Here is a 16,605-nt window from a genome sequence, read left to right as displayed (position 1 = left end):
TACAGAATTTGTTTTTCTCTGAGTGTGAATGTCATGATTGAATTTTTGTTTTTGTGATGGCCAAAAACAAAATAATCTTTTTGGAACTTTGAGAAGCTGAGACAAGTGATTGACAGAATATAGAAAAATTGTTCTGCAAAAATCACAGGAAGCAAGTAAAGAATTTTTTTTTAAAGTGCAAAAAGTGCAACAAGACCCAGGCTCTATCACGAATTGGCAACCCCCCCCCCAAAAAAAAAAAAACTTCACACCATCAATTGCCATTTTAAAGGTGTTATGAAAATAGTAGTCTGAGGGTTGCTACTGTCACTCAAAGTATTAGTAGTTTTAGGATCAAGTATTTCTTTTAAATACACTATAGAAAAAGAAAACTAGTGAAGATTCATCCCCTGCGGTTGTAACAATTATCTTGGGTGGTCCATGGGAGATACATTAAAACAATGAGTGATGACTTGAAATATACAAAACCTAATTGTGACATTAGGAGATTATCATAATTGAATGCCTCAATTTTTTTTTTGTATATGCATAATCTAGTTTTGATTATAACCTCAAGTTCTGTAAAAACTGAAATTCCCACCAGCTATTATGATAAAAAATATCAACTCACCATCATCATCCTCACCTTCCGGCAAATCTTCAATTTCAGCATCTATGGTCTCTCCTTTCAGATGGTGATACACTGCCTCGAACTGAAACGAGGCAAACATTAACTGTTCCCTTTTTTCTATCCATGTCCCATCAGTTAGATCACCCTGTTAGGGAAGAAAATATTTAAAATAAATATAAAAGGAAAATATCTAAAAAACGAGGGTCATAAACTACTTTTACAACACAGGAGCCATTCTTAAGCATCAATCTTTGGAGTTGATGTTTTGGTTCTCACAGAATAACCCAAAAGCAAAGGACCATTAACTAAAGAGGACTAGTGATATGCATCTAAATATTGGCCATAACTGATACTTATGTAACACTTTTTGGAAAATTGATGCTTAACTTTCTTTAATACAGACAAATCTGTCTTTCTTCTGAAAAATTTTTAGCCATACTCTGGTTAAATTGTAATGCCTTGACTTTTATCATAAATTACCATATAAAAGCCTAAAAACCCCTTAAACCTAAGAGTTCTTGATATAATAAATAACTTTTTCTAATTTTTAACAAGTCATGATAGTCAAAGCAGTGTTTTCATGGTGATTTCAGTTTAACCCACTATTTGGACTTGTTCTCTACAGCAGCATGGTTTTCTTATATTTTTCTAGTACAGGCATTTTGAGCTTGTTTCAGCATTTATGATTCTAAGAGCAAAATTCTAAACATTCAATTTTTGCTTGTAAACTGCCACCAAAGTACAGTCATAACCAGATGGCTGAAAAATGCAAGTCTCCTTCTTTTTGATAAGTCAAGCGAGGATGATTATTAACCCTTGGATTTTGGAGTAAAATATCATGTGTGGAGGAAAGATTTTCATTTACATTCCTAAACAATGATATAAAGTTATGTTTCCAAAGAATAAATGATATTTTTATTCTTTTCTAATCTACGTAATTTATATATAACATATTTTACATATTGCCTGTAGACAGGATTGTCAATTATAAGAATGATAGACTATGAGGCATATTGAAGTGATGAGGCAACTTTGTATAACATTTTCTTCCACTTTTACAGGAAAATATTAGACAAAGTTTCATAAATTTAATGATAGTAATTAAACATCCGTCTAATGCAGACTTTTAAGACACTTGAAAAGAAAAAGTTTTTTTGAAATTTTGAACAAAAAAATACCTGTTTTCTTATGGGAGAAAAAACTGACCCTCAAGTGTTAGTGTACACTGACCTCATTATACTATGATTGAGGTAAACTACTGACTATACGCTTAGAAATTCTTCATCATGAAGCTAGTAAATACTCTTACAGTTTGGAAAGTGATGAACTCACAGGAACTAGTTCCTTACCAACATGTGCACTGACAAAGAACACAAAAAGCAAAGCAAGAGCAAAAAAATGTCATAATATTAGATTTCTTGAAACAAGATATTTCATAAAATCTTTCTAAGTCATCTCAAATTTTTTGTACCAGCAAAAATAAAACTGCTCTGAAATACCTCTGGTAATATTCTGATGTAAATGAAATAGTATATCGGATTTACCTATATTCTGAGCAATCAATATACTTACTTTCTGTTAATGCATGGCTTAGTTTTTGAGGTGAGTGCAAAGAAACAAATCATGAGCCAAAAAATTCCTACAAGTGATTTCAGATAATCTTATGAATGCAAGCAAAAAACGAAAGCTTTAGGAGATATTTGGACTTGGAACCACAACCTAAGAAGTTACCAATCCCTAGGCAGGATGCTCTCGATATGATTGGTATGACCACTGGCCTGAACATGGATAAAAGGGACGATACAGATTTTACAAAAATGGGTACTAAAACTGAGTTTTGCTGAAATTTCAAAACTTTTTTGTGTCACATAAAAACTGTTTTCAAGGTTTCCACATCAAACTGTTAAGTGATCAAAAAAATGGTACCTTATTATACAGTAAAATCTTGATATAACGATACTCTGGGGACCAAGAAATAATATCGTTGTAGAAGGATTACAGTTTTATTTGTGATGCAGCTGTTTAACATTAGATTACATGCATTTCCAAACAACACGTGAAAAAATATCTTTGTAGAGGAATTTATAGTTGGGGCCATTAAAGTATTGCATTAGCATAAATGGGGCTTCTGAATTGCTGATGGGGGAAGGGAGGTTTGACTGATGCTTATGACTTATGTCATCCCTCACATTTTATAAAAATATGACAGATTCTTATATACTTGCTAATATTATAAATATACTTGATCACGTGTAGTGTGGGCCCACCTTGTATCTCTGAAAAAAACTGGTAATCATTCATGGCCAGCCAAGACCAGATACATCCACAAAAGAAGCTGCAATAATTCTATTCATCACAATGATAGGTAAATAGAAAGGAATTATTTCAAATCTACTCAAATAGTTGTTTTTAACCAATAGACGTCAGTTGATAAGAAAATTTTCCACTCAACATTTTAATTTTTTTCTTTGCCAATAAATGGTGAAAGTGGTTCCACTCACAATTTTTTTACTTTCAAAAAATCGAAGTCATGGGTTAAGCAATCATCTTGCCATTGACTGATCAACCTCTCAGAAATTTACAGAAACCATTATGAAGAAGATGAGAGCTCAATGCTTAAGACTTCACACCAACTAGCAACAACAATCTATACCACTTTTTTAATTAATGCTTAATTTAAACCAGTAATTAATAAACATAAAACACAAGCTAAAAATGTAGCATGTTCAGTCTGTAATCATGTAAAAAATAATCCCTGTGCATACATAGCAAAGTTCACTACAGCAGTATCAGACAGTCCCTATGTATGTTCTCAAAGGGCAATCCAATACGCAGGATCAGCCTTTGGAGGGGACACAAAAGGCTTAAGGGCTGGGTCATAATGAATTTGTCAAAGAAAATTTTTGAGTATTTCAAATAGTATTAAAATTAACACAAATTTATTTAAAAAACAAAAAAAATGTATTTTCTTTTAATATTTTATGTATTTTTAAATACTTTTTTGCATCAAAAATTTAGATTGCCTGAGATGCATAAGGCTTGTGCCTCCCCCCCCCCACTCCGCATATGCCTCTGATTCTACAATGTTTCAGGAGGAGGTGGCAGAGCTGACAAAATTCTGCTGACAGGGGTGGGGGTTACAGTTTCTCTGATGGGGATCAAAATGGCAAAAAATCTGCTGGCATAATACACTTGAATGGCCCCTTACATTGAGTATTGTTGTAGTGAGATTTCACTGTATTCAAATTATCTAGTGGTTCCTAGAATTGAAAAAACTTGTTTTTTTCTCATTTATGTTAATGCTTTTTTTTTTTCTTATTCTGTAAATGTCACTGTAGGCAACATTAGTTTTGTTTTTGCATATTGCCAATGGATTGGCAATATGTTGCTTACAGGCAAACATACCATATTTTAGAGAGATATAGATGGCTTTTTTCTCAGCCAGAGATATCAAGGAAACAGTTATTTTCCGGATATTATGCTGAGTTGAGCTCGGAAAGAAAAGTCATCACGTCTCTGCCGGGACTCGAACCCAGGTCCTCTTGCATACCGGGCAAGCATGCTACCATCTACACCACTGGAGACACATGAATCTGCCTCCAGTGGTGTAGATGGTAGCATGCTTGCCCGGTATGCAAGAGGACCTGGGTTCGAGTCCCGGCAGAGACGTGATGACTTTTCTTTCCGAGCTCACCTCAGCATAATATCCGGAAAATAACTGTTTCCTTGATACCATATTTTCTTCAAATATTAACAATAATTTTTATTTCACTATATAAAAGCATTCAAAACACCCCATTTGCTTCATATAACTCCTCAAAAAAATTTCTTTGTAAATTTCAATGTATTTTTGGCTATTAGAGGGTTAAAAAAAGATGATACCCACCAATCTCTATCAAATATTTTATTTATATACAGTCAAATGCCATTATTCGTCGAACTCGTTAAACTCGTTTTAACGAACACCTTTCTAATCCCCCAGATAAGTTTACATAAGAACAATGCAAAAACCCAGAATTCCTTTATAATGAAATTTTTTTATAACAAAGTGATTTCTCCTGTCTCTTGGAGTTTGTTACAATGAGATTTGACTGTATATGGGTCCTATATATTTTTTTTTTATTTGGTGTGATAAAACAGATTAAAATCATCTTTACTTTTTTCAAATTTGTCCTTGGTCTGTGCAATGGCAATTTCCATTCATGAATTATCTCCTCTATGCGAGCAATAAATCTGACAGAGAAGAAATTTTCAAAAAATCAATACAGATATTAATATGACCTCAATATTACAGAGGCACTACAGAACAGAATTTGTATTATAAAAGTTTTGTTTTGAATAAATCAAAATTTTCATTTCTGAACTATTTCAAATTACTTATTTACAGTGATCTCTCACTTATGTGTAAGAACAAGGAAAAAAGACACATATGTGAGAGAGAGGCATGTACTTGAATTATATTATTAGGCTATATCTTTGATCGAGAACGTAGGAAATGGTCGTATAATTGAGAGAAACGTATAAGTGAGAGATCACACTGTACTTGTGTATTTAAAAAAAACAAAACTGAAATATAAGGCCCCTTTCACACGGAGTGGATGCAGTCCAGAAGTTTTAACTATTGGTACATACGGAGCCCTTCAGACGATGCGGAATGCGCCCGCAACTTCGAAGTGTTCGTGAAGGTTTGGATGATTCGATATCACTATGAAGCATCCATGGCTCTTCAATAGGCCTGTGCAATACAAAAACCATAAATTATGTTTCGATCTCTATTGTTACTTCAGATTTTACCACTACCAGTTGACCATTGCTCCCTCCCAGTAGGCTGAATAAATAAATGCATGCTATGCCAAGACTCTGCAACAGGACTTTTTCCGTTGCCAAGATCTCTTCCAGACCATATTTGTGGCAGAGTCTGGAATAAAGTGTGTGCACCTAACATTCTAAATGCATAGCCAGTGTTGTATCTGATTTTTCAGTGTGCTGCCATCTTTTTTTTTTAATTGTGAGTGAAGTGTAATGATCAAAACATCTGTACTGTTGTGGACCTGGTGCTCTTTGTGGCAAGAAATTTTAATGGGAATTTTGGCTCACATTTGCACTTCAAAGTTGGGAACCACAGAAAACCAACTTCAGTCAGCCACCACGGTAGTGGCAGTGAGGTTCAAACACAGGCCCTCACCCTAGGTGAGTCCGTCACTATGATCATTCGATCACCACAGCGACATCTAGGTTAATCTAGTGAGGTTAGTTACAGATACCCTATATGTTAGAGGTTCTACAAGGAATATTAACGCGGGTATCTGTCTGGTATTTCAAGTTCAACTGAGGTTAGTTAGGCTTGGCCCCAGTTGAGGTTATACCACACAAATGGCGCACTAGATGTAACTACACCATAAAGAAGACAGGGAAAGAATCAATGAAATCTCTTAGAACAGTTTAATAAAATACAGAAGAAATGTTTAGAAACGTATCTACCGTTCCCAGTCCGATGCAGTTGTGAAATCTGTAATTTCAAACACCTCTTGCTCCTGAAATGGAAGTCAAACATATCAGAATTTACTATTTTAAACATTACTAGATTTTTGCAATTTAATGTTATGTCAGAAATATCATATAGGCTTATATTTTCCTATCCATCAATCGATATAAAAGTTAACCAGATATATATATATATAGGATGTCATTTACTCAAAAAAAAAAAATCTCCCATTACACACACAGTAGTCCCTCCAATTCTCCAGGACTGTGCATGCATGAAATTTCCCGAATGACTTAATTCATATGGCTAATATTGTCCCTTGATCAGGGTTTGTTCCTTGGTTTCCGAGACAACTATTGGTGTGCACTTTAGAATTGACATGATTTATAATGCTTTCCATGGTAGCCTGGTATTCAGAGGCAGATTAACCTTCAACTGGCGTGGTGGGGTCATTTTGATCCCACACATTACTCAACATGCCACTTCCTTGAGAAAGAAATGCTTCTTGTGCATCCTGTTATCAGTACCTTTCAAGCAGGTTGTTTATACATTCTTGACAAAATTTAAGAGGTTGCTGCATTATTTCTTTCCGTTATTTCATTCATCAAAGTTTCTGTGGGGTCATAATGACCCCACCTCACCATTTGCGTAATTCATTTTTTCGGCTGATGGCCATAGTGTTCAGATCGAAATGACATCTTGGAGAGAAGAGCGCTAGTTTTCTCAACAATGGTTTCAAATTAATGGTGAAACATCAGATATCCAAGGTGAGCATGAGGATAGTGTTGTTAGTGAATTGTATGTAAGATCTGTGTGACCAATATTTCATGGTGTTGTTTGCAAGTACTATGTTTCCGACTTAGAGTAAGGCTAATTTTGGTGCTTGGGAAAATATAGTAAGCATTATTTTAATTTGTAAATTTTATTTTCTGAGTGTATTTTAATCATATCTGTTCAGTTTTTAATCATGAAAGTTGCTTTCAAAAAATTTAATATATAATTAAAAATTTTTTTAAAAAGTCATGTATCCCTCCATTTTTTGAATGTGTCTTAATAAAAGCAATTTTTTAGGAAAATAATTACAGAAATTTTAAAAATTATTTAGTGAACTAATTGACGGATGAATGAAGGCATGTAAAAAACCCATTGCTTTTATGAAAATTTCTTTTGTTGATTTTTAAAATGCATTAATACTTGCTGGGGTCAAAATGACCCCACAACGCCAGTTACACACAGAATTTTCGCAATGCCAGTTAAGGGTTAATGGTTATGATTTATTATTATTTAAGGTTAGGGTTTTGCTGCCTGTGGGCTTCACAAATTTTTCCGCCCTTCTTCCATTCTGGTCTGATTTTCTTGACCACTCATTCCTTAAATTTGCTACCCTGAGCCGTAGCCCATTCAACCCAGACCCTTATAAATATGCCTCTGTCTTTAAGTCACTCTTCTGGTTAGTCACATGCTTGCAAACTTTTAAGGTCACTCCTTTGGTTGCTCACCCAACTGCTCCCTTGCCCACTAGGTCAGCCTTTTGATTGCTCACCGAACTGGTCCTTTGCTCTCTAGGTCAGCCTTTTGATTGCTCACCGAACTGGTCCTTTGCTCTCTAGGTTACTCGTTTTGGTCGTTCACATGCTCGTGCACTGCTTTAGTAAACCTCATGCTTGCACATGCTCTAGACCAGTGGTTCTCAATCTTTGGAGGCCTGCGGCCTGGTGGATATCTTTTTTTGTGAGTGCAAGACCCAGTCATGCACACAACTACTGAGCAACAAATAGAAAGAAATGAAGCAGTGAACCACTCAAAGTGACCTGGTTTGACTAATCCCAGGGCGCAGTGGTTGAGAAACACTGCTCTAGACCCACTCATTTGGTTCTTTGCTTTTTGGGTTAATCATTGACCCAGTCTCTCTCTAGGTCATTAACTGACCTAGTCCCTCCTTCTCTATGCAGAGGCAGATTTTTTTGTTTCTTGTAGTGGGCATTATGAATTTTACTGTCCATTATTCATTCTATTTTAATATTCTTGTCCCCTCATTCCTTAAATTTATCTTTCCCTCCAAACTTACCCCAATTGGGCTACTGCCTGCTAAACCCTCTCCTTGTAAAGACTTTTTTAATTCTGAAGCTTCTACACATGCCAACTGCAATGGTGGGGGCTGATGACAGAGGTTCGAAACGATTTATATCATTTTTTTGTTTTCGAATCATCATCATCGTTAATATCTGTTAAATCAGCGGACGATACTGGGTGCATTTGTAAAAAGTTGTATAATTAAATAATTTAAAAGCTGATATCTCAGGAAGTATTCAGAATATATCAGTATTTTGTATGTCAGCGTGTAGATCTCGACAAGGCAAATACAATGACTTTACTCTGGTCTTAATACTTATTCCAGTCTAGGCATCAGGCTTGCAACCTTCTTTCATAATGAAATTGTTTCACGCTATATATCTTGAGAAGCTGCAATATAAATAGACAACACTGACGTCATCTGTTAGCTATTCCAAGGACAACTCTGATGTTATCAATTTCATTATGTCAATACTTACCAGGCAAAGGTAGTTCCAAAGACAGTATTCACGTCAAAATTTGCAGCTGTGTCTATGATACAGCCTATCCCAATATTTTTTTTCACACGATAAATTCCCTATAAACCGGCCCTGCCAAAGATCCAAACCCTAGGGCCATGGTTCCACCATTTCATACGTAGATTGATTTTTAGATTGTTTGTTTTGGCAGTTTTCGTATCTGTGTAACATTTCTCAAACATTCTTGATGAAGATATTCTTCCACAAACTTGAGGGTTGTGTCTTCAGACAACTTCAAGTTCCAGCATATTTCTGAGGAATTCATGCTAAAGGGAGGATATAATGAAGTGTAAACAGGTTCAAGTTCAAGATCAAAATGGCCGTTGTAAGTGACAGACCACACCCATTGACGCATGTGCATAGGTCTTCTCATAAAAAAATACATAAATAAAATAAAATAAATAGAATTCTGTTTATTAACTAAAACAACTAAATCACTTGACAACTAAATGGTGTGAAAATGGCCCTCTAAAGCCGGGTTTTCATAGGAGCAGGTTTTCTGCACCGCATGCAACATGGATTGCCATGCCACCTACTCACCAATAAGAAAAGTGATATGACTGTTTTCCTACAGAGCATAACGCCTCACACCAGCGCTTTATGTCGGGTAATGGGCTCTATGAACAGATGATGCTCCATGGTAGAAAAAACACAAATGCATGGCAAGATAAGGTTACATGTTTCCGCCAATGCAAAATGGTCCTATTCGGTTCATGCAACACCAAAAAACTTTCTCCTAAGAAAACCCAGCTTTAACATACGCATGAATTTTAAAGTACTTGACAACTTGAAATTTAGTTAACTACTTAACCCCACTTGCTACATGTGAACAGGCTTTTATAGAGCATATAGTTATACAGTGACACAATGATACTCTGCGGACAAAGAAAAAATACTGTTGTAGAGGAATTATCGCTATATCAAGAGGCAACAGTTTAACATTTGACTACAGACATTCTCGAGCAAGACTTTAAAAAATGTTGTACAAGGATTTATAGTTATACCGAGTATTGCTGTAGCAAGTTTTCACTGTATAGAATTCCACTGTATGCGCAATTTTTGCATTCTAGATTCATAAATCAGTTTAATTAGTAGAAAGGTGTCATTTTTAGATAATGGGACCCTGGTCAAGATGGGAAGGGGGGGGGGATTCACAAGAAAAAATATAGGGGGGCTAAAAATAGAAAGGGGGATCTTGGGTGAAAAAAAAAAAAATGTTAAAAAACACTGCACTGCGCTAATTTAACTTGAGCAGGGAGCCATATCGAAGCTACATGGATAGACAAATCCAATAAATGAACTCTTCAAAAAGCTCGCCAACTTGGCGTATATTATGGAATCCGAGCTTGTTACTTACCTACAGAATAGCTTAATTTAAAAGAACCTGAGAATACAGTAAACCTCTCGTTTGCGGACACCAATAAGGCAAAAAAATTCGTCCGTACGAGAGGGGGGGGGGTGACCGTAAGTAGGGGTTTGAAATGCATACACTTATTAAACAAGGGGAAATTATTATTTGACCGTAAAAGAGGGGTGACTGCATCTGATGGGGATGTCCATCAAGAGGGGTTTTACTGTATTAAATCTACCCACGTTGGATATCGTGCATTCGCATGGAATGAGAGTAATTAGAAAATAAATTTAAAAATTAGTAAAATTAATTAATCACAAATTTCAAAATTAATTAAACATGAAATCCAACCTCTTCAGATGACATTCGCCTCATCTAGATTTTAAAAATAGGATCTTTCTTCAAAATGTAAACAAAACAAATCAGCAGCAGCTGACATTTCTAAGGAAGCGTGATCGTTTTCGGTCTTTTCGCCACCTGCTATCAATGCGGTGACCATGCGACCCAAGACTTACGGGACACTGGTGTTATTTTTTGTTTCACACTTCAAATTTGTGCAAAAAGAACAAATATTTTTATTTCTGTTTGACAGGTGGCAGGCAATGCCAGATTTAGGTTCGCTCTGACGCTAGGCTATTAAAAGGAACGGGGTCCGTTAAATGTCCAACTTCAGCTGTCCTTCGTCAACGACAAATTGTCGCTGTTTTTTGCGTTGAATATGAGCCGTGTAATTTCAAAATCAGATGAATCCATTTTATTCAATTTTAAGATTACGACATTTATTTTTAGTTTTCTCAAGATCTGTCAGTAGGCAGTCATAACATTAGAAAAAAAGTCGCTTTATGCTATTCATTTTGCTGTGTGAAAGTAGCGGTGGGTTGCGTAACCAGGTTAATAAGTAAAGAAATCCGTTTCAAAAGCAGATAGATCAAGATGCTTAGATAGACCCTATAGCTTGGTTGCAAAACCAGATATTATCTAAAAGAAAGAAAAAGAATTTTTCTCATAGAATATTTAGGCAGAGATAAAATTTTGTCAAAACCTGTGCCTATCTAATATCAACTTGTAAAGAAAATTAGTACATAAAATTCTTCCATAAATAATGCAATTAAAATTGTTTTGTTTCTCCTGAGAAGTTTCCCAAAATGTTGTCTGTCACTTTTTGAAGTTAGATGACTCGTATGGTAATTTAATGTAATGTGAGATAAGAAAATTCTAGTTAAATTTTGATTTTTGAGTGATTTCTCCAAAAAATAACACAGTTTGAGGCTCTGTGCAAACCCCGGAGTCCTAGGCTGTGTCGTCTTAATGCATGGGATTACCCGGCCACGGCCGGGACCTTGGGCGAGAGACCTCAAGAGAAGATGGGGGCACTACAAATATGCAATCTGGTTGAAATTTTCAAGGAAACGTCATGTAGGGCCTCCGAAAAATCACTTGGCCTGGGGTCCATGATGATCTAAAGACGGCCCTGCCTAGGATGCAGCCTCTCCAGCCTAAAGAAAAACCTGCACAGTGGCAGCAGGAGGTCACAGCTCAAAGCTGTTTCTCGCATGTATAATCAAGTAATTATTGATATATATTCAGAAGCATAGTACAATATCTGAACCATATCATTACGTATCGCAATTTCCGAGGAATATCAGATGTTGTAAGCGATTGAAGCGCGCTCTTACCTAATGTATCGCAATAGCTTAACTGCAATGTGCATACTACGCACAGTCACCTGCTTTTGTACCAACTACTATTGCTACTATACCGTACATGCGACTCGTAAAGGAATACCCTCTTTGGGGGGGGGGGAGGAAGGGGGTAATGGCTGCCGCCGAAAAACATGCGCCTTGTAAACATTCCTCTATGGAATTTTTAACGAATTGGCGGAATGTATTGTTTTCGTATATGCGTGGTCCTAACGTATTTATGATGCTGGAATTATGCGTGTTTCGTGTTCAAGAAAAGCTTCCATTCTTCCATATTGAAAGAGAAAGTGGTAAATGCCTTTATATCTAATTGCTCGTGTTATGTTCGAGTTTAAGTATTATACCGGCTCTTTGTGAAGAGACCTCTCAAATGGGAAATCATCTAAACAAAATTGCTCTGGTGCCGTTTCTTGAATGAGAAAATGAATGACATGCCATTAAAAACCCGAATTCACTTCTGGGACATCCAATTTTTTCAATTAAAAAAGTGTTAACATATGGGCTTTCTTCCCACTCCATCATAAAATACGGATACAATCAGCACATGCCTAGATAGTAAGCCCAGATAGATATGCCCTATATAGACGGGGTTCTCAACATTTTTGCACCCGCAGTGCCTCCTTTTCCGTAATAAACGCTTATCCGCGGCTCTCCAGAACAGATTACAGTAGAAACTCTCGATAACAGACATTCGTGATGCGAAAAATTTTGTCCGCTAATGGGGGGAAATGATATACAGTGCAAACCTTGTTTATACGACTATCACATTTATACGACGTTTGGCTTCGGTCGCAATTGGTTGCTATTATGTCCCTGCGTAGAGAAAATAAATGCTCCCTTCGGGGAATCCCGTATGGCGAACTATGTTTGCCGGGCAGGGGGTTAGTATCTCTTATGTCCCTGTGTAAAAGTGATACATTGGTGGTTATGCATAATCCTCAAACGTCTAGATAAAGAAAGTTTGATTACTTTTCACAACAGTTATCACTTTTATGGGCGATTATGTATAGTTCCCAAATAAAGCAGGAAAGTCTGATAAGTATGGAAAAATTTATGTAATCTTTATTTTCTTCATTAAATCAATTGATTATTTTCACTCGTACATGATACGTGAACCACACATATTTTGCAATAACAATTAAATTAAAATAGATGTAAAGGAGATAAAAACATGCATAAAAACATTATCTGTCTTGTAATGTTGGCTTTCTTCACACATTGTCAAACAAACCATTCGAATTCACTGGGTCTTAATTATGTTCAGCTAATTAAGTAATTAATGGAGGATTTTCATATTCACCAACACGAATGAGCTTGGGAGTAAACATAACCTTAGCTGAATATGATCTTGGTTCATAACCAAAAAATTAATAAATTAGAATTTGCCTTATTTGCTCGTTCTCGTGAGTTTTACTTAGCGTGTTGTTTATTTTTGGGTCATATTCTGCGGTGATTGTCTTTTTTTTTTTTAGCGCACGTTGGATTGTGAGATAAGTGGTTTTTTTTATTATATTGCTCTCATTTTTTTTAAATTTTCGTTGTGTATTTTCGATCGACTTATATTTATTTTTCTCGTTCGCATTTCATTTTCGTTGTTTTTTCGCCAGGTTCGCTCGCTTCTTTGATATAAGTTCGTAGGTTTTTAGACGTTAGTGTTAGCAAACAGTGTATACTTTTTCCCGGGTACTCTCAATAACTTTGTTTTCCTTCCATTTGGGCCTATTGTTGTAGTGTTAGTGTTTTGAGATAGTTAGCTAATTCTAATAAGTATAAATTGTACTTCGTAGCTTAATACTTTTTTTAGAGGGTGTTGTATTCTTTATATACATATTTATTTTATTCTTCGTGATTTAGTGCTGAGCATTCTACTTTACGTAATTTTTTCGTATAGTCTCTTACGTATATTTTGCATAGTAATGTATTTCACATTATTTTAATTTCCAGTTAACGTTTCTCATTTTCCTATTGTTAAGTATTATTATCTAGCTTTAGCAATAGTGTTAGTATGCCTCGACCTCGACTAGTGTTGTGTAGAGCTTGCGACGGGAGGTTTCCCTGGTCTAGGGGTATAGTAGCTGATAGTTTCAATTGTAAAGGGTGCTTGGATAGAAAAAGGCTGGAACTCGAGGTCGAAGCTTTACGGGAAAAAGTTAGGGTGCTAGAGGGCCCGGTTATAACGGACCCTCTGGTCGTCGAGCCACCTGTTGATGAAGAAGCAATCTCCACGAACAACGACATTTTAGAGGGCGATAGTGATAGGGGTTTAATCATCGGCGATTCTATGGTTAGGGAACTTGGGAACCGAGTGTGTAGGGATTTTCGGGGTTTCGAGCGCTGTTGTCTTCCTGGGGGGAAGATCGGCAACGTTCGAGACGTTTTTCATCCCCGAAAGTTGCCCTTGCGGGTGATTCTGTGGGTGGGAACAAATCAGGTAGGAGCGAATATTAGTGAGTCTCTGTCAGGATACCGGGATTTGCTATTATCCGTTAGGGAGGGGGGTTCAGATGTGGCAGTGATTCCAGTGCTGCCAAGGGGTAGTAGGGGATATAGGAGTAGGATCCACCAATTCAATATAGGCCTGAAGGACATTTGCTCCTCACTTGGGGTCACGTTCTTGGAGCTTCCCGCATTTACCGATAGGTGGCTTCGTTCGGATGGGATCCATCTAAATAAGAGAGGGGTCTGGGAGGTTTACGATAGTCTTAGGTCAGGTTTTTTACTCCCAGACCACGTAGTCGGGAATGCGGGTTAGTTAATGATAATCACAACAGTACTGACGGGGAATTACCCACCTCTGACTTGGATGGCTTCTCGATTGACAACAAACCACCGGGCAAATTAAAATGTGTGTTAATAAATGCCAGGAGCTTGGGTAACAAGAAAGATTTTTTAGAAACTATGATAGTTGTGGAGGACTTGGATCTTATAGCCATTACAGAATCTTGGGCAAACGATGGGGATGAATCTTTCTTACACATCTCCGGATACGATACTTTTTTGAGAAATAGATCTGATAGGAAAGGGGGTGGAGTGTTGATATACGTGAAATCATGTTTGAAGGCTAGAGAGTGTAACGTGCAGAGAAGTGATATTGAAACCATATGGGTTGAACTTGAGAACAAAAGACGTCATAAGCTTATTGTTGGGGTTTGTTACAATCCACCGAATAGGGATCAAAACTACATCGCCAAAATGCATGATGAAATTTCCTACATGTGTAAGCGAAAGAGGGTTCTCATACTAGGGGATTTCAATTACCCGGGTATTGATTGGGAGAACCTTTCATCTGGAAATCAGTATGAAAGAGACTTTCTTAAGTTGGTGCTCGAAAAATTTTTGTATCAACATGTATCAGAAGCCACTAGGGGTACTGCTATTTTGGATTTAGTTCTTACTAGTTCTGAGGATCTAGTTGAACATGTTTCGGTGGGGGAAGAGTTTTCTTCCAGTGATCATCGTATCGTCAGATTTCACTGTAACTTTTCCTCGGGTAAGGTTGATAACAAAAGACTGGTTCCTTGTTTTCGGAGAACTAACTTTGATGTTTTGCGAAGAAGGTTAGCGGAAGTTTTCAAAGACCGGTTGGAATCAGTAGGGGTGGTAAGTCAATGGGAAGAATTTAGTACGAAGCTGTCCTCTGTTTTGCACGACGTCATACACTTTGTTCGAAAAAAGCGTGTTTGTACATCACACCCTCTATGGTTCACGGATAGCGTGCGGAACCTTTATCTTGAAAAGAAAAGAGCATTCAGAGAGTATAAAAGTGGACGAGGTGACCTATCATTGTTTACTGATAAAAGAAGACTGTTGAAGAAAGCGATAAGGGATAGTAAAAAGCAAGTTGAATCTAGGTTGGCAGATAACATTGGCTCTGACCCAAAATCATTTTTTCGATACGTCAATAATGGATGTAAGGGGACAGTTGGCCCCCTCTCGATAGGAGGCTCAAAAGTAGAGAGCAATGTAGGCATGTGTAGTGCTTTCAATGACTTTTTCGCGTCGGTTTTTAATGGAGATAATGATATTCGATATACGGGTGTTGCATGGGGTAATAAAACGCTCAACGATATTCAAGTGGAAGACGTGGAGGTCCTAAATCTTCTAAGAAATGTATGTGCAAGCAAAGCACCAGGACCAGATGATATCTATCCCAGGGTTCTCAGGGAAGGTGCTAATGAATTGTTGGGGCCAGTCGCACAGATATACAGGAGTAGTGTTGCTGAGGGTATCGTCCCGAGAGATTGGAAACTGGCTAACGTTGTTCCGATATTTAAGAAGGGTAGTAGAGAAGTGGTGTCTAATTATCGTCCAGTGAGTTTGACGAGCTCCCTCTCGAAAATTTTGGAAATTATCATCAAAAGGCAGTTTGTGAAGTGGATAGACGAGAATAATGTATTGTCGGATAATCAGCATGGGTTCAGGAAGGGGAAGTCATGTGTAACTAACCTCCTTTGCTTCTATGATTACGTGACTAAGGCTTTGGGTAAGAGCAAAAATGTCGACGTTGTTTACCTTGATTTCCAGAAGGCATTCGATCGGGTCCAACATGGCAAACTCTTGAAGCGTTTACACGAGATTGGAATAGGGGGCAACTTGCTGAATTGGATAGAATCGTGGTTAAGAGATAGGTCGCAACGAGTTATGGTGAACGGGGAATTCTCTGGTTGGACAGACGTCACAAGTGGAGTTCCTCAGGGAAGTGTCCTTGGCCCCATACTTTTTTCACTTTTTATCGACAAACTCGATCAGGGTATCGATGGAATTACTAGCAAATTCGCAGATGATGTGAAGCTAATGGGGGTAATCGGAAATGAAAGCGATAGGGAGTTGCTCCAGGCCAACTTAAACAAGATTGCAGCATGGGCAAA

The 16,605-nt window shown here is 37.1% G+C and overlaps 1 protein-coding gene across 1 annotated transcript in view; it reads right to left on the bottom strand.

The window, feature by feature from the left end:
- Rab3GAP1 (RAB3 GTPase activating protein subunit 1) overlaps positions 1 to 10,511 on the bottom strand; it is a 215,056-nt gene extending 204,545 nt beyond the window's left edge. Inside the window, exons 1-4 of the mRNA XM_089245110.1 lie at positions 10,389 to 10,511; positions 6,092 to 6,144; positions 4,768 to 4,843; positions 611 to 755 (exon numbers count right to left, since the gene is read on the bottom strand). Of these exons, the coding sequence (XP_089101236.1) occupies positions 611 to 755; positions 4,768 to 4,843; positions 6,092 to 6,144; positions 10,389 to 10,412 (298 nt within the window). The 5' untranslated portion in view covers positions 10,413 to 10,511. The remainder of the gene's footprint in view (positions 1 to 610; positions 756 to 4,767; positions 4,844 to 6,091; positions 6,145 to 10,388) is intronic.
- Between the last annotated feature and the right edge of the window lie 6,094 nt (positions 10,512 to 16,605).

The sequence above is a fragment of the Pholcus phalangioides genome, unplaced genomic scaffold (genome assembly GCF_987345545.1).
Source record: "Pholcus phalangioides strain wild (caught in Gottingen) unplaced genomic scaffold, Ppha-v1.0 ptg000015l_1, whole genome shotgun sequence".
In the NCBI taxonomy this organism is placed as follows: domain Eukaryota; kingdom Metazoa; phylum Arthropoda; class Arachnida; order Araneae; family Pholcidae; genus Pholcus; species Pholcus phalangioides.
This window is presented reverse-complemented; position numbering and strand designations above follow the sequence as displayed.